Raw genomic sequence first — 18,933 nt, forward strand, 5'->3', positions numbered from 1 at the left:
GGTGGGTTCAAACCACCCACCACCCTTGCAGGAACCAACCTTAAGCCCAGAGCTTAACCCAGTGAGCCATCTGGGCCCCTAGAGTTGGTCTACCGCAGAGCACTTCAGCGTGCTGTTGCCTCTGTCTTGCTGTGGCTCCCCATCAGCCCCTGAGCTCTATGCACCACTGCCAGGCTCCAGTCACGTTGGGTGCTCTCTGAACAAGACTGCATCCAACTACTGACTTCTCCCCCTTCCCTCCGCCCTGGAGCGAGGCCCCCTCCTCACCTGGGCCTTTTGACACACCACCAGTTCTTCAAGTCCCAGCCCGACTGACAGCTGCAGCTCAAAGGCTCAGACCCACACCCGGAGCCACGGTGGACTTGCTGTGCGCCTATGGGCGTGCCTACACCATCACTCCAACCTTCAGTCTGCCCACCCTCAAATGCAAATAAAAATACTGACCTAAAATGAGCTGATTCCGGGAACCCAAGAGGCAAGCGAATTTTGGGAATGATGAGGACAACAAATGTATAGATGTGCTTTACACAATTGATCTATGTATTGTGATGCATTTTATAAGCCCCAATAAATTGATTAAAAAAAATACTGACCTTGTAATAAATGCCTGGAGGGTTCAAAAGATGTCTGCTTAGACAGAAAGCAAACCCCCTGACGAGCACTTCCAGCTCCAAGTTTAGTCCTTGCAACCCCTTCCCTTTTCCTCCAGAGCCTTTGGTCTGAGGGGGTGCACGGACATAGAAAGTCATGGTTGTGACCTCAAAAAGGCCCCAGAGGTCAAGGGACCAAGTCTCAGTCATCTCTCTGCCTCCTGCTAATGTGTGATGAATGTTAACGGATGGTTTAATGGCGGCCTCCTCACTCACAAGTAGACTCATAAATGGCAGGGTAGTTGCAGCTGAGAAGAGGTATGGAAATAAAGGGATGTCGAGGTCAGATGGCTCTGGCCTTGAACCCCAGCTGAGCGACCTTTCCCAATTACCATGTTTCTTTTCTCAGATGAAGACGCTGGATGGGTCCTTGGAGGAGGAGTCAGTGCACACATGTGGGTGAAGTGCCATTACCATCATTGGATGTCATAGGGCTTTGGGCTCAACCTCACCCCAGCAGGATTGCCCAGGTGACTCTTTGAGCGCCTTGGTTTTTAAAGGTCAAGGAAACTGTGGCCCAGCAGTTCCACTGACCAAAGGCCCATTACAATTTTCATTGACCTTAGGCACTTTTGATTTACCTGAGCCCTTTTCCTGTAACAAAGGAGCCCTGGTGAGATAGTTAAAGCTTATTGTGCCAACCTGGCCGATAAACACATGTGGGGTTAATTAAAGGGCAGAGGGATAAATGGCTGGGTGAGCCTCGTCTTTCTAGTTCTCGGGACTCTTGCTTTGTGATGGTCGGACCAAGGTACAGCTGCCTTAGCCAGTTTCCTGCTTCAGGTGACAGGGCTCACTTCCTGTGAGACAGCCCTGAGGAGAAGCCACATGGACCTACCCCGATGCAGCCCTGGGTGCTGGAGCAGCCTTGTAGAAACCCCTGCCAGTGCTGAGATGCTTACACGTTCGCTGATTCAGCTTTCCTCCTGCAGTCGGCGTCATGGCGTAGTATTTGTGAGATGGAGGAGGACTTTGTGGATTGGTGTCAGACATATGGGCTAATGTTGGACTTGTGGGCTTGGGCAGCACTGGGTTGGGATGTTTTCTTGATGTGCACTTACCCTTTATATAAAACTCTCTTATACATATGAGTTTCTGTGGATTTGTTTCTCTAATGTACCCAAACTAACACACCTGGCATAATGGTTAAGCATTAGGCTGCTAACCATAGGTTCAGCAGTTCAAAACCACCAGCTACTTTGAAGAAGAAAGATGAGGCTTTCTACTCCCATAGGAGTTACAGTCTTGGAAACACACAGGGGCAGTTCTACTCTGTCTTATAAGGTCTCTGAGTGGGAATTGACTCAATGGCAGTGAATTGAGGTTTGGGGTTTTTGTTTTGTTGCCTGTAGCAACAAGAAGACTTCTCTTTTACAACTGCATTCATATAAAGATGAACAGGGCAGACCAGATTCATGATGATGATATATTCTTTATTACTATATTCATTTTCTTTTGACTTTAATAGAAATGAAAGCACTTTTGTGGGCCACAGACATTGTTCTTCTCCCACCTCCTCCTTCTTTTCCCCTCCTCCTCCTCCTCCTTGTCCTTACTCATCTTTGGCACCCTTGTAGTGCACTGGTTAAAGCACTCGGCGGCAGCAAATGGAAAGGACAAGGGGTGGAATCCACTCTTCACTCCGCGGGACAGAGACGACGCGGCAATCTTCTGCAGCAAAGATTCACGCTCAGGGCTGTTCTACTGTATCCTTACCCACCGCCTCCACCCAGAAGGTTCTGACTCATAGAGACCCGCCAGGGCAAATAAAACTGTCCCCTAGGGCTGCTGAGACTGTAAACCTTCTAGGGAGCAGAGAGCCTCATCTGTCCCCCCGCAGAGCAGAGGGTAGGTTTGAACCGCTGTCACCCACCCACCACCACCACCACCACCACCCCCACACCGATCCAAAAGACCCTATCTTTATAAATTCCCCAAAGAGGATTTGGCTGCAGTCTCTCCTCCCCAGTCGACTGTCAGCTAGCTTCGTGTGTGTCTTTCACGGTGCACCATGGAGTCTGCCCCAGCGCACCCGCAGGAACCACACAAGGCTGTCACTCCTTCTCCCCCCGCGCCCGCACTCCCCGGGGCCATGCCTTTAACCCTGTGCATGCTGGTCCTTCTCAATGATACTTTCCTGGTCCCCTGGTCCCTTAGGGGAAGAACAAGGGGCGGAGCAGAGGCTGCTCCGTGCGACCCCGCCCACCGCCGCCGCGCTTCAGGCTGAGCCCCGCCCCTTTGTCCTTGCTCAGCCTGCTGCGGCCCTGGGCTGTTCTGCGCGTGCGCACCGACCCAGCTCCTGGGGCGACTTCAGTCAGGAAGCCAACTTGGTAGGGACTCATGTCGCCAGCCTGTCCTCGCCGGGAGCCAGTCAGGTAAAGTCATCCTGGGCCCTGCACCCCAGGCTCCCCCGCTGGCCCTGATCGCGGCGGGAGTGCACGCCTGGTGTGCGGGTGGCTGGAAGGCCTGCAGTTGGCTGGCCACCGAGGGTCACTGGGACTTTGCTGCAAGTTTAATCCGTCCGGCTATGGGGCCCTGTCCTGGGCACCCCCTCTGGGCCAGCACACAGGGTTCAAGGCCTGTATGCTGTCTTTGGACAGGAAGAACCAGGCTTTGAGCAAGTCTGGGTTCAGATGCTGGCGTATTGTTTCCTTCCCGACCGAGACTGCACCCCGCGGCCCCCAGGCACAGGGGACCCCCGATGATGGCCCGACAGCCCCGCTCTCAGCCTCCAGCTACAGACCTTTGATCTCCTAGTTGCTTGGCCTCGCTTACTGCTCACCTCTCTGCCTCTCAGGCTGTTGTAGTAAACTAACGAAAAGGTGGGCCTGTCCAGACTAAGGGTGAACCACCATTATTCTCAGAAACAGCCCTACCTGGAAGGCGGGAGGGGCAGGGCAGGAGGGTGTTCAAGCAGCCTTTGTTGCTGCCTCACCCCCACCCCCACCCCACCCCCTATTTCTGGCCAGGTTTGATCCTTCATTACCAGGACCACACAGAACTCGGGCAGTATTCACAGTCACAGGGTGTAGCAGGTTATAATTCCGGTGAGACATGCTCAGATACGATGGTTCCCTCAAGACTTGTTACAAAGTTCTTTCGGGGGCTGAAAGCCCTTAAGCTGCAGTGCAATGAGTTAGCAAATGGAGCCCCCTGAATAAGTACGTGCCTAGAGGCACCCCGAGTCACAAGCCAGCCTCCTGCCCAACAGCACGCAGCCTGCCTTGCTCTGTGGGCCGGGAAGTCCACCCCTCTTCTGAGGCTCTGCCTCCTGGTTCTGCTGCTGCTGCTGTTCAGTCACTCACTCCTCAGGTGTCACCTTGTCTCCTGGGTCAAGGAGGGTGGCTGCAAAAAGGATCTCCAGGCCCATAGGGAACATTCCACCCCTGCCTCTGACTGCTGCTGACTCCTCCTTCCTGCTTCTGGGTGGTTTGTTTTATACCCAGTCGATGGCACTCACGCTCAGCCGAATCGTAGAATATCATCCGTATCTTCCTCCCCACCTTCGTACCCACACCCATCGGGCAAACCAAAGCTGTTTGGTGGGAGTAGCAAAAGCTGTGGCTGTTCCTTCTGACCCATAACGACCCCGTGCACAGCAGAACGAAAGACTGCCCGGTCCTGCTCCATCCTCACAATGGTTCCCGTGCCTGTGAGCATTGTTGCAGCCACTGTGGCTGTCCATGTTACTAAGGGCCTTCCTCTTTTCACCCCCCCTCCACTTTACCAACCATGGTGTTCTTCTCCAGGGACTGGCCTCTCCTGACAACCTGGCCAAAAGATGTAAGACAAATTCTCACCATCCTTGCCTGGAAGGAGCACTCTGGCTGTCCTTCCATGACAGATTTGTCCGACCTTTTGGCAGCCCACGGTATTTTCAATATTCTTCTCCAGCACCACAATTCAAATGCATGGATTCTATGAGGCCATTGAAAATACTGTACCACACGTGACCCAAGCCAGGGTATTTTCAATTGCTCCACATGCATGGGAAAATTAAACACTGAATAAGGAAGACCGAAGAAAATAGGCTAAGGCTAGAAGAGCCAAATGTTAAAATCCACAGCATTGTACCCGCGAAGATCTCCAGCCCGGCAGACCTTATGCAGGGTTGCTCTGAGTCGGCCCGGAGTGGAGGCAGTGGGGCTAGTTGTGGTTTGGGCTTTCGTTCCTGCTGGTTCCTTTGGCCCCCTTTGGCCTCCTTATTGAGCTCACACCAGGTAAAGCCCCTTTGTGCTCTGGGCAGCCAGTTGCCTCCAATACCAAGATTGGGGGAGTTAGTTTGCATGGTTTGGCCTGGTCCTGCTACCCAGTCGTATTTAGTGAGCACCCAGCCATGTCCAAAGAAAATCCACTGCCATCATTCCAACGTGCAGTGACCCTACAAGACTGGGCTTGAACCATCAACCTTGTGTCTAGTGGCCCAGGGCTTAACCTGCTGTGCCATCACAGAGCATCCTTGCCACAATGAAAGGCACAAAGGACAGCACACATCTGCTTCTCTAATGGGGATTTACAGTCGTCGTTATCATTCGCTGGGCACTAGCTCAGTGCCAGCCACCGTGTACGAAGAATGACCCAAGTCTCTAGGTCATTCCTATAAACTTTAGGAACCAGGCATGGACAACTTAGACCTCTGATCTTATTCACTATGCAAAATGGCCATCCCCTAGGAAAACCGACCATAAGCCAGGACAGACACACCACCGATCACAGGAGCCAAAACAGATTTTCATGGGAAGAGTTCCAACTGTGATGTTAGTCAGGGTTATCGGAAAAGACACGTGCATTATTGGGAGTAAAAGCAGAGAGGTTCATTGTGGCTTGTTGCTATCTGAACCCAGGGGCCACGAGGAACGCAGGCCTGAAGCCAAGCAGTCCGAGGCAGCTCGGCTGCGAGCAGGTTTTTACGGAGTGAAGTCAGCACATTTCACATTTTGAGTGGAGGAGCATGCAGTTAGAGAAGCCTGAAGGGGCCAGCTCAGAGCAGGGCTTCTGCATGGCCTGCCTTACTGAGTGGGGGCAGGCTGCAGGGGCTGGTGGCAGCACACAGTACAAAGGTGGGTGCTCTAGGGGATGTTTCAGGGAAGCCACCAGAGTGTCACGAGATGGAAGATTGCCCTTGGACACACATGTTCCTGGCATCTGTTTGCACAGGACATTTCTGATGAAGGTCGAGCGTCAGGACCCTTTCCACCTCTGAGCTAGACTGCAGGGCAGCATGACTGCCCTTGTGTAAAGTCAGTAAGCACTCGGTGGAAACAGAGAAGTTAACATGGAGTCTGAACTGATGTCCAGGCTCCAGCTGTAGCCTGTGGCCTCCACAAACCAAGTGCCTTGATTTAGGCTCTTGGCCAAACTCAAAAAAGAATCAATGCACTTGAATTGTGGTGCTGGTGAGGACTATTGAAACTACCACGGACTGTCAAAAGACCAAAACCAAATCTGTCCTGGAAGAAGTACAGCCACAATGCTCCTTAGAGGCAAGGATGGTGAGACTTTGTCTCACGTCCTTTGGACGTGTTTCAGGAGAGACCAGTCCCTGGAGAAGGGCATCATGCTTGGTCAAGTAGTGGGACAGTGAAAAAGAGGACGATCTTCAACAAGATAGACTGACATAGTGGCTGCAACAGTGGGCTCAAACATAAGAACAGTCGTGAGGCTGGCACGGGACTGGGCAATGTTTTGTTCTGTTGTACAGAGGCTCGCTAGGAGTCAGAACCAACTCCACAGCCCCTGAATCGACAACAGCAAAACCCAGCCATACCCACTGCCATCCAGTTGATGCTGACACAGAGGGATCCTAGGTAAGGTTCCTGAGACTGCACATCTCTCCTGGAGCAAACAACCTCATTTCCTCCTGCAGAGCAGCTGGTGGGTTTGAACCACCAACCTTGTAGTTAGGAACTCCCTACAGAACTCTTGAATGAAAACTCACTGCTGTCAAGTCAATTCTGACTCATGGAGACCCTATAGGACAAAACAACACTGCTTCTGTGGGTTTCTAAGGCCATAAATCTTTATAGAAGTAGAAAATTTCATCTTTTTACTGAGAGTAACTGGTGGGTTTGAAATGCCGACCTTTGGGTTAGCAGCCCAAAGTCTATCCCACTGCACTACTAGGGCTGTCAGACAGTGGTTATAAATTCAAATATTTGCATATTATCAGATAGTATTTCTCAAAATGTGTCCCCTGGGTCTAACATCATCACTGTCACCATCACCACTACAGGTGAGGGGCTTAAATATAACTTCTCAAGCCCCACCCCAGCCTTGCTGAGTCAGGAATGGGTAGTGGATTCCTTTGATGAGTCAGGCATGGGCAGTGGATCCCAGCAGCCTCCACTGCCATGAACCTTCGAGGCAATACTGTTAGAGTGTTGGAGCCAGTGTTACAAGGCCATTGGAGACATACGTGTTTGATGTTAGAGCCAGGTTAAGAGACAGTGGTTTAACTATCTGACTTTTAAAAACATACTGTGCCTGAATTTAGTGATGGATGTCCATAGTTAACAGTTGTATTGGGTGGGCGGGAAGGGGGGACACCATGCTTTGACTTGATACTTCTCAGAGTGAGCCCTATACCTACCTGGTGCATGCTTGGTAGGGTTGTTTTTTGTTTTTGTTTTGTTTTGTCTCATTTAATCTTGCTTTCAACTTCATGGCTGAAGTACTGTGATTCTGACATGTTATGGATAAGGAAACAGATTAAGAAATGGTTCGCCCCTTGAGATGCTCAGTAAAGCAGAGAACTGACTAGGAACTTCTGAACCTAAACTCGTTACTGAAATGCTTGTCTGGTACATTTCGGTTTTAGAAACCGCTTGATAGATGAGGCCAAGCCCCGCTTACGGAAGTTTGACGTCGGGAACAAATATCCTCACCTGCTGCAGAACAGATGCTCTGTCCTTATACCTCTGTTGGTGAAAGATGGGAAATTCCATCTGCTACTCACCCTCCGGTCAGAGAAGGTAGGTAGACAAGAAAGCCTTGGTCTGCAACTTCTCAGGATGCGTTGAAAATTCCAGTAAAGTTTGCCACTTGGGCACATCTTTGAGGCCCTGATTCCCAGCTGCGCTTTCACAATTGTGATGTTCCAGGGATACCACGTGGCATTTGGGGGAGAGCTTTGGGGAAGAAAATTAAATATTCTTCTTCTCATTAGAATGCATTAAGAGATATATATCTTAATATCTATATAATTCATTTGAATGCATTAAGATACATATCTTAATTAATTCATTTGAATGCATTAAGATACATATATTAATATATATTATATATAATATATATTTTAAGATTTTATATATATATATAAAGGCCCACCCAAATCAGTCACTTCACTTCAAGGTAGAGAGATCAACACACAAGGTTTTGGCAACTGCTGTTCGGGATTCCAATTGGGGTCATCTGGGGAGATTTTACTGAAAGACGCAGGACAATCACAGGGGCTTATTCTGAAGAAGATTTAAGAAAATAGTAAACCGCGTTGGTGAGATAAAGGCCAGGACAGGTGACCTAAGGGGTTGTTTTCCGTCACAGCCATGCTCCCTGCTCATTCTGTGAGGGTCAAAAGGGCTCTGTACTGAGAATTTCTCTGGGATGCCTTCTTCCCCTATCCAACCCATAGCCTTGATCTTGCCCCTTCAGCCTTCTTTTGTTCCCCAAACTCCATGATCATCTAAAACAGTGATTCTCAACCTTTCACAGGGGTCGCCCGATTCATCACAGTAGCAAAATGATAGTGATGAAGTAGCAAGGAAAATAATGTTATGGTTGGGGGTCACCAACCCCAGGAGGAACTGTATGCCAGGGTCGCAGCATGCGGAAGGTTGAGAACCACTGCTCTAAAAGGGCCATTTGCCATCTCTCGCGATGCCAACGTGGACATGGTCTCAGACAGAGGGTGCAGAGTCCCTCGGGGTGGGAGAGATGGAAGCAGTGCCAAGTGCTTTCAGAAGCTTGTAGGGCGGGATGGAGACAGTGCCAAGCAGCAATAACGTTACAGTTTCATGTGTTAAAGGTCTCTGGTCCTGTAGCAGTACGTGGGAATGACCTTCATGCATCTAGACCAGGGTGTCTTTGCCTCAGCACTGCTGGCCTTGGGGGCTGGATTTGCTGGTGGGGGTCTGATCTGAGCACCGTGGGCTGTTTGGCAGCACCCTGACCTTTACGCCCTGAACGCCAGTGGCATCTTCTTTGCAGCTGTAATAAGTACAGATATCTTCAAGTATTAGTGAAGTGCTTCAGGGGGCCAAGCTGCCCCACTGAGGATCACCGGTTTCAAGGAATCTCATCTTGGGTAACAATCTGCAAATACTAGAGCATAAAAATGAACAGCCCAGACCCTGGGGCCTCTGTGCCCTGTTGGACTGAAGGTTCTCCTTCTTCCTGCAGTGTGACAGTCTCCTAGTCACATAACCACTGTGTGCTGCGGGCCCTTCACCCACAGAGTGGGGACAAAATACTAGACCCTGCTTCATAAGGTTGCTATGAGAATTTCCCAGGCTAACAGGTGCCAAGCCCCTGGAACAGTTCCGTACATGTCCGCTCTTATTATGAGCAAGGAGCACTGGTGGTGCTGTTGGGTTTAAGCATTGGACTGCTGACCTAACTGGTGGTGAGTTCAAACCCACCAGCCGCTCCGCAGGAGGAGGTTGAGGCTATCTGAGTCCATAAAGATTGGCAGGCGCAGAAAGCCTATATCGGGTTGCTATGAGTCAGAATGGACTTGAGCAAGGCAGTGGGTTTGAGTATTATCATAGCCAGTGGGTTCTGCACTGGGATTCTAACCACAGAGTTAGTTACTGGCCCAAAGAAGTGGATAGATCTTTGTCGATGGAATGGATGAATGCACACGTGGCCCCATCCTTGGCATCACACATTGTCATTCTGTTCTTCCACTATCTAGCTGAGACGTTCCCCGGGAGAAGTTTGCTTCCCAGGAGGAAAGCAGGATCCAGCCGATGTGGATAACATTGCCACAGCTCTGCGGGAGGCGGAGGAGGAAGTGGGGCTGCATCCTCATCAAGTGGAGGTGGTCAGCTGCCTGGTGCCGGCCATTGTTAATGTAAGGTTGGAACGGAACTGGCTTTCACCGTCTCTCTCTTAGCCCTTCCATTGGGTCCACCGTCCTTTTCATTCCACAGGTGCCTGCATGTGGCCCTACAGAGTGCTACCCTTAGACGCAAGAGAGGGATTTTGGTATGGGCTTTGTCCCTCATGAGCTAAGTGGCCTTGGACACGCCTTTCCCCTCTCTAAGTCCCTCTTTCCCCAACTAGGGAAAAAAAAGGTGGGACCGGGGCGGGGGGGCGGGGGGCGGTGTTTGAATCTGAACAATGGTTTTCAAACTGGGTGATGGAACCCTGACTATACTTCAGAGCTGTTTCATTAGCTCTCAATGGACAGGTACTTTTCTCCATGATATAATGACACTGAGCGGTCAGCTGGAAAACAGTCACACACGATCCCATTTTAGTCCCTTGGAGGCCACTGAAGAGGAGCCACTCCACGGTGGAAAAGGGAGAAGGCGTCCACGATCATGACCATTGAATTGTGCCATGTGGAGCTGCATTTCTGTGTGAGTCAGCATGGCCGTCATAGCGTTTATGCCAAAGCAACATCCAAAACAAGCTAATGAGTCCCAGGGCCAATGCAGCCAGGTCTTGTTGTGTCTGCACTTTGCCCCTGACACTCTTACTGTTTCCCTGACTTTAACCCACTGCCACTGAGCTGAGGCCAATGCACAGAGACCCCCGAGCCCTGCTCCATAGCATGGCCAAGAGTGCCCATCTCTACAGAAGCAGACAGCTCTCTCATCCTCCCTGAGAGAGGCCGATGGGTTTGAACTACCCATCTTGAGGCTCGAAGCCCTCCGCTTAACCCACCAGGCCACCGTGGCTCCTTCCACTGACTTTAGAAGAAGCAAATCCAACAGTGTACGTTTGAGCTCAGAAAGAAGCATCCTTTGATTGCAGTAGCCTTTCGATATGAAATTTTAATTGTAGAAGAGTTGTCGAATGACTGAGATGTTGCAATAATAGTGCAGAGAAGCCAACACGAGCTCATGACTATGAAGGAAGCCCTGCCCTTCTTGGGCTTTTGCTCCGTCGGTTAACATCCTCTCTCGGCCCTGGGATCCCACATGGCCTTAAGTTGTCATCTCCTCAGACTGCATAAAACCACATCTCTGGTTTCCGATGACCGTGACAATGCCAAGGTGTGCAGATCAGGTATTTTAAAGGTTGGCTCTCAATTTGGGTTTGCCTGTTATTTTTCTCCGGATTAAATTAGAGTTATATCCATCTCTAGTATGATATGCATAACTAGTGTTATATTCATAGCAAACGCTGGAGAGCCTTGAGCAGAAGGAGAATCCCAGAACACATCAGTGTGCTGTGGTGCAGGATGGGGCAATGCTTTGTTCTAACAGAGGGTTGCTGTGGGTCTGAACCAACTTGAAGGCACAAAACAACAACATCCATCATTTATCTAACCCAAATTAGCTTATACTTCAAATATGTGCTTTTCTCATTTCTTACTGATAGGAAGTTACACACACGCACGCGCAGTTGCCAGATCCAAAGGACCACATCTTTATAAATTCCCCAAATAGTCATCCGAAAAGACTCTAGGCATTCATACTTACAGAAGGTATTCTTTTCAGCATCATCTCCTAAATGCTACCTCAGTAGGATAGCTCCTATACCTGTTTCACACAGAACACAGTGAATTTCTGGAGCAAATTTTGCCCCTTCCCTACCCACCTTTGGGCCTATTATTCTCAGCTTAACTGGAAGTGGCTTGATTCAATAAGGAACCCAGCCTCCACAGATACCCATGCTGTACACAATAGCGTGGAAGAAAATGGAAGTCGTGGAAATGGCCCCAGTGGACAAATGGATAAGTGAGCTATGTGATGTATACACAGCACAACACTACGCAACATTGAAGGATCATGGTGAATCCACGAAACCCCATGACATAGATGATCTGGCAATTATGCCAAGTGAGGTTAGCTAATCCCCAAAAGACAGATATCATATATTTTTTTTAAAAATCAAGAGAAGCTTTTCTTCCCTAAGGAAACAGACTTCCACGGTTGTCAAGGGCAGGAGGGGAAGGGAGATAAAGAGAGATCAGAGGCTTGAGCAGTGGTGGGTCGGCCGACTGCAGCTCCTGAGCCACAGGTAGCTCTTTCGGTACGGGCACGTGACCCCGAAGGGACATTCACAACGAACATAGAGCCATCATAGTTTCACTTGTAAAACCGTTGAAGGATGTTATTCGAATGGCTGTGATTTCATTTGTTTGTCCAAGTCTATTTTTGGCCCTTGAATGATTTTTAAATTCTTGCGAGGAACAGGATTGGCTCTTCAGTTTCAAAATTTGGCCCGCCCTGGGCTTGGGCATTGCTGCTGCTGTTGTGACTGGCTGCACTTGAGTAGGTTCCGACTCATTGCGACCCTGCGCACAACAGAACCAGAACCGGCCCTGCACCACCCTCACGTGCAGCCGCTCGTGAATCCATCTCCTCGGGGGTCTTCCTTTCTCCCTTACCAAGCACACAGCCCTTCCCCAGGGACTGGCCTCTCCTGACAACGTGTGCAAAGTGCACAAGAGGAGGTCTCTCCATCCTTGAGGGCCCAGGGGAAGATCGTATCACCCAAGAGCGAGATGGGGGCTGAGAGAAGGAAATGGCAAACCACTGGGAAGTTTGAGAAGCTGTTAAATGTCAAAATGAGGATCTGCTCTGTAACCCCACCGAGGGCACAAGAACAATGGCTTTGGGGTGCTGTGGTTATTCCTTGGCCTGCGGTCCACAAAGGCAACAGTTGGAAAGCTGCAGAAAGATGGACTGTTCTACCCCCAGACACACAGTCTCGGAAACCCACAGGGGTAGGGGTGAGGCGTGTCCCTGAGCCGGCATCGATTCCATGGCAGGAAGTTTGGGCTTTTGTGAGCCAATTTCAACTCTGTGACGTGGACGATGATGTTCATGGAAATGCCCCCAAAGCTCTAAAAGGAGGAGGAATGGCATGATTGTAATGTTTAGATATAGCCTGGCACCAATAGAATTTTGTGTCTCCATGTCTGTCTTTTGTCTTCTGTGTTCAGGAAAACATGCTGCTATTCCCGGTGGTGGGAATCATAGGTGAAGACTTCCAGGCCCAGCCTAACCCGGATGAAGTGAAGGCCGTGTTCCTGGTGCCTCTGGACTATTTCCTGCACCCACGGGTCTACCGCCAGGCTTCCGCGACCTACGCTGATTTCCCTCATCTCGTTCACTTCTTTGAGTACACCAGCCCCGAGAGTGGGGTGACTTACCACATCAAGGGAATCACTGCACGTTTGGCCGTGTTTGCGGCTTTAATTATTTTAGATGAAAGACCCACCTTCAAGGTCGACTATGATCTTGACGACCTCCTATCGTCTTCTGGAGAGTCTTTCATGAAACTCCAAAAACTCATCCTAAGCAAGTTGTGATGTATGGGGCTCACATCCAAGTAACAGTCCAAGAGGATTGTGTGTGTGTGTGTGTGTGTGTGTGTGTGTGTGCGCGCGTGTGTGTGCATGGGAGCTTGTCCACAGGAGAACAATCATGCCAGCTCTTGGGACTGAGCAGGTGTGGGTCTTTTTCTTGCCATATGAATGCTCAAAACCTGATCTCTTTTCCCATATGCCCTCTATCAGCTAAAAGAACAAAGGGCTTTCAAAAGTGGAAAATGTATTTAGAATGTTGCATAATTGCCCTCACAACATAATATCTTCTTACACATGTAAGAAATAGTATAGAGTGTGTGGAAGGCACTAAATAAATTGATTTGTTGAATATATGACGTGTGGCATTTCTCATCGTTTTAAGCGGCAGTATTCTTTTCTGCCTGATGTTGTAACCTGTGACGGACACATCTGTCTCCCGTGGCAGTGGAGTTTAAGCTGGACTCATTGGTCCTCAGTTAGAAATGGCATTACCCAGGATTCCTTCCAGTTGGATTAGGCTCTGGGACTAAGTCAGTTCAGGCTGCTGGGATAGGTGCCAAAGCTGCCTTTTCAGGTCGACACCAACTTCAGAGATCAGCCAGTATCGTAGGCTAGGTTCTCTAGAGAAACAAAACCAGAGTGCTAATAATTTTATACATATTTATACAGATAGATAGATAACATGAGAAATAAACAGTTCATTCAATTATAAAGCAGTACAAATGGCTCAGTGCAACTCACTCCCGTGAGACAGTTGTGAGACACTGGCAGTCCTTCAAGTCTTGAGGGCTGCAGGGTAGTCCTCTGTAGAGCAATTCAGGCTATCCGGCTAGGCAGCAAACAGCAAGGCAGGTCACCAACAGTCAGCCAGATGACAGGGTCCGACAGTCCCCAGCTCAAGAAATGTAAATTCCAATGGTGTGGTGAAGCAAGCCTTGAAGGAACCTCAAATTACAGTGACACAGTCCACGGGTTAGGTGTCCCACAGATAGTGTAGCTTGCAAATTGAGACACAGAACAAGCAAGGTTGCTGCACACTGGTCCGATGATCAAAGAGCAAGAGACAAGAGAGGCGAAGGTCGCTGAGCCATTTATCTCTCCGCCCTTCAATTAATCCCACATGTGTTTATCGGCCAGGTTGGAACAATAAACTAACTACCTCAGATGTCTATATGTGGAGAGATCTGTCTCAAGGAGATGGCTCACAAGGTTGTAGAAACTGTCAGGTTGCAAATCCATGGTCAAATGTCAGGCTGAAGACTTCCCCTGACTCATGTCGCTCCAGCAGCCGAGGAACCCAAGATTGGCAGCCAGCTGCCGAGGCAAGTGAATCCAGGTGAGGTGGCCGGCTGCTGACTCAGGCTGAAAAGGCTAATGGCCCTTGGGCCACTGGCTCACATCCAAAGAATCAGAGGTCAGAGGCTGACTAGCCAGACGCAGGATCCAGATCCAGCAAAATGCAGGAGGACTTTGCTGGAACGTTTATATAAGCACACTTCAAAAAAGGGTTTATGAGAAAATTCCATGATCTTTTCCTCCCATTTTCTCAAAAATCTTTTGAAGCCCTTTCATAGCTCTTGGAAGCAGGCCACATCCCTGAGGAAATTCCCTTTCCATGGATTGTGCCACTGGACTCCTTATCATCCCCCGGAGTAACTGAAATGAAGAAACACAAGCGGCCCATACACCTGCAGAGAGGTAACAGCCCTTGTCTCAAGGGGACCAAGACAGGAAAGCACTGATCTGATCGCAAGCATGAGCCCCACATGAGTTTCCATAAAGACGCACATTCTGCATCGCCTGCCTTGGATGAAATGCTGTCACTTCTTACACGGACAGCTCCGCCCGTGATGCTTTGGAACGAGCAGAGATTTCTTGGTTTAATTATGATCTGAACCCTCCCTGGTCAGGGTGGCTCATTAGGGCACCAAATAAACATGGTTCTCTGATGGTAGCTTTACATCTTTCTAAGTCTTGTTATATGATTAAAAAAAAAAAAAAAAGGTTGTACTTTGGGAGAACAATTTTAGGGTTACAGAAATATTCCACATGAAGTACAGAGAGTTCCCATATGCCTCCATCTCTCCTATTATTAACATCTTGCTGTCATTAGAGTTTTCGGAAGCGAGACCGTTTCTAACCAGACTTGATGAGTGCTGGAAATGAAATGACCACACTCCACCCATCCATCAACCCTGCCGGGCTGCCCGTTGCTGCGGGAGTTTTATTTGCTGAGAGATGACAAGAGGCAACGACCTAAATGCCCTGTCTGATAACTTCATACCCATCAAGGAGTAAAGGACAGCAACCTGGCTCCCACCAATAAATGCAGATGTTGGCTAAACATCCCCATTAACCTTCTGGAACCAGCCCTGCATGAGCAGGCCTGGACTGTTGGGAACAATGAACTAGTCATTAGCAAATGTTTATCTCCAACCAGGCGGCAGAGTCATTGAGGGTAGTGGGTTGACCTCTCTGGCAGCCCCAAGAATTCTTTGTCTGCGTGCAGCCTGCAGACCTGGGCTGAGTCCTTCGTGAAAGACTATCTCTCCCCTTTCCCAGGCATGGTGGCTTTATGACATCTCTATTCAGAGTGCAAGTCTCTGGGTGGGGCAAAGGTTAAGCAGCTGACCACTAACGGAAAGGTGAGTGGTTCAAACTCTCCTTTCAGAGGCAGCTGGAAAAGGTTCCCGCCCTGCAAACTCTTTAAGCCCAGTTCTGCTGGGCACCGTGGGGAGGCTGTGAGTCAGAAGGGACTGCATGGGTTTGGTTTGGTGTTCAGGGTCCATGGAGACATCCTTTGACTGAAAGGAAGAGCAAGCTTCCCAATCTGGCTCAAAGAAAAAGGGGGGCTTAGGGGCAAGGGACAACTCTCGGGGAATCTGTAAACCCAGCGGACGAACCAGTCTAAGAAGGAAAGCAATGGGAAGCAGTCCCGGGTAACTTCTGGAAAGCAAGGGCTTGGGAGCCTTCTCTTCTGTATCTGCCACAGTGGTGACAAGAACCGACCAACAGGAGCTGAGCCAGCTGATGGGTGAGGAGGTGTTGGTAATGATGGAGACTAGGGCATTGCCAAAACCACACTCAAACGCATTGCTATTGAGTGGATACTGCCTCGTATTGACCTTCTAGGACAGGGTAGAACTGACCCTGTGAGTTTCCAAAACTATAACTCTTTACCGGAATCGAAAGCCCCCTCTTTCTCCCACCAAGTGGTCAGTGGTTTCAAACTGCTGGCATTGCAGTTAGCAGCCCAACACAAAACCACTACGTCACCAGGACTCCTAGGATTTATTCAGCATCCATCGTATACCTGGTTCTTCACTCGGATCGGATCGTTGAACCTTCACATCAGTTCTCTAGGCTGAACACTGCTTTTAGTCCCACTTTTAGATAGGACAGTAGAGCATTGGAGGAATTAATACTTTCCCATGGTCACACAGTTCACAAATGGCAGAGCCACCCTCCAAAAGCAGATGCATCTGTGGCAGTGGCATAATCACCTGTCAACTTGCAAAGGGGTGGAGTTTAGCCTGTCAATCAGATTGCAGCTTGATGACCTCATTTGGAGGCGCTACTGAGATCAATAGCTCAATGGAGGCCAGATACACACAGACACTCTGCTTGTCTTCCTGCTGACAAGCCACATGGAGACCCCTGATGGAACCAGAGCCCTGGAGCTGGAGGAGCCACATGGAGACTCACACCAGCGCCGAGATGCTTACAAGGCCACTGGATCCACAAGACTTTCTGCCCACTGGCCTGTGATCTTCCTGAACTTGGCATCATTGCATGTATTGCGTGAGTCTGAAGAGAATATTATAGACTGGTATCAGACATATGGGCTAATATTGGACTTCCGGACTTGATGTGGACTGGGCTGGGATGTTTTCTTAATATACAATTACTCTTTGATGTAAAGTTCTCTATTACACACATACGAATGTCTCTGGATTTGTTTCTCTAGTCAACCTGGACTAACAGTATCCATTCCAAATCCCATACTCAGTCCACGACACCTCCCTCACCCCAAGACACAGCCCGCCTTATAGTCAGGGAGACAAACAAAAATGGTGAAAGATGCGTCCCCCTTGGTCACGATGTGTGACAGGGAAAACAGTACAAACTTAATAAGCAGAAGGCGCACAGAGTTTATTTTGCCTCGATCATGTCCTCCAGCTAATTCAGCCGGCGTCGCACACAGTGAAACAAGTAATTAGCGGGAATGATTTTAATTAAAATGGAACATACCAGTTAATAAATGGAAGGGCTGGTTTGCTTGCTGAGTGCCAGCTTTCCGGTTACAGAACAGCGATGAGGAAACCTCCCACCCACGTCGACAAGATGACTCAATGTAAGTCAAGTCTTTTTCTTGCTTCCTGTTGGTTCCTTTTCTGAGAAATGGGTGACGTTTTGATAAAACCACTGGGAGTGGCTCATTTCAAGTCCCCAGAGAGGAGCCCCTGTGGGACAGTGGTTCTGCGTTGGGCTGCTAACGGCAAGGTCAGCAGTTTGAAGCTACTAACTACTGTATGGGGAAAAGGCTAAGTTTTCTACTCCTGTAAAGAGTTACGATCCTGGAAACTCACCGGAGCAGATCTATCCGATCCTTAAGGGTCACGATGAGTCAGAATCGACTCGATGCCAGTGAATTCTGTTTAGTGAGGTTTGGAATTCAGGGTTGCTTTTTTAACTACCTCTCTTGTGCCATTCCATGGCGGAGCACTACCAGTGAGTCGAAGCCAACTCACAGCGATCCTGTAGGACAGGGTAGAACTAGGGGGTTCTGAGACTCTAACTCTTTCCGGGGGTAGAAAAAAAAACTTATCTTTTCCCCCTGGAGTAAGTAGCTGGTGGTTTTGAACTGCTGACCTTGCAGTTAGCAGTCAAATGCATAACCACTGCAAGACCAGGGCTCCTGCAAACATTAGACTTCAAGTATCAGTTTCTGTGTTCACACTCCTTCGACTACCACCATCTCACTCTGTGAAACCCTGAAAAAAAATTGTCACGAAGCCACCACTTCATTAGATGCCTTTGTGAATCTGGGTGAGGCATATGCATCTTTGCACTTATTCTAGCTCCACTGATCCACAAGTCACGTGAGCTTTCAGCCTGGCTTCCCGTGGTCTCAGGTGAGTGGACTAAAATTGATATCGTTTTCCCTTTGACAGCTTCAAGGTATGATTCCTCCTTGACTGTGGTTATAAATGACCTTTTGGTGCTGACTGGCACCCCCTCTCTCGCCTGAACCATTTGAAACTTGACTTTCTCCTCCTGACTATTGCCTCTGCCCTCCCTGAATCGTGTGTTTGTTCTGGAGTTGGTAAATAGGTGCTGCTCTGGGCTCATCGAATCGTCTTTCACTGGTCTTGAGTTTCTCACCGAATTCTGCTCTATTTCTTGGAGCCCAAAGTGCATTCTGAGAAGTTGCTTAGAATTTGGTTTTTGTCCCCTCCATTACCCTCCTCTAAATCTAAATGACTTGATACTGGACCCATGAAGACAGCGGACTCTTTGGCTACCATTCCTAACTTGTTATAATCAGGCATCAATCCATTCTGGCTTCTGTGGTGAGTTGAATATGGATCTCAAAAAGATATATGTCCATGGCCCAACCCTCAGTACTTGTGCTTGTGACCTTATTTGAAAATGGGGTCTTTGCAGATGACATTGAGCTCTGGTGAGATCCTCCTGGATTTAGGGTAAGCGCTAGGTTCAGTGGCTGTTTCCTTATAAGAGAAAGAAGCAGGAGGCTTAAGGCACCCAGACACAGGGACAAAGGGAAGAAGAACACCC

At 49.2% G+C, this 18,933-nt stretch overlaps 1 protein-coding gene across 1 annotated transcript; it reads left to right on the plus strand.

The window, feature by feature from the left end:
• The first annotated feature begins 2,930 nt into the window (after positions 1 to 2,930).
• On the plus strand, positions 2,931 to 13,487 carry NUDT7 (nudix hydrolase 7). Its single transcript, XM_004704535.2, has 4 exons — positions 2,931 to 3,025; positions 7,468 to 7,621; positions 9,562 to 9,720; positions 12,769 to 13,487. The coding sequence occupies exons 1-4, from the start codon at positions 2,991 to 2,993 to the stop codon at positions 13,135 to 13,137; spliced, it is 717 nt and encodes a 238-aa protein (XP_004704592.1). The 5' UTR covers positions 2,931 to 2,990; the 3' UTR covers positions 13,138 to 13,487.
• The last annotated feature ends 5,446 nt before the right edge of the window (positions 13,488 to 18,933 follow it).

This window comes from Echinops telfairi, unplaced genomic scaffold (assembly GCF_000313985.2).
Source record: "Echinops telfairi isolate 266 unplaced genomic scaffold, ASM31398v2 ScPeMD7_2291;HRSCAF=2852, whole genome shotgun sequence".
NCBI classification, from domain to species: Eukaryota; Metazoa; Chordata; class Mammalia; order Afrosoricida; family Tenrecidae; genus Echinops; species Echinops telfairi.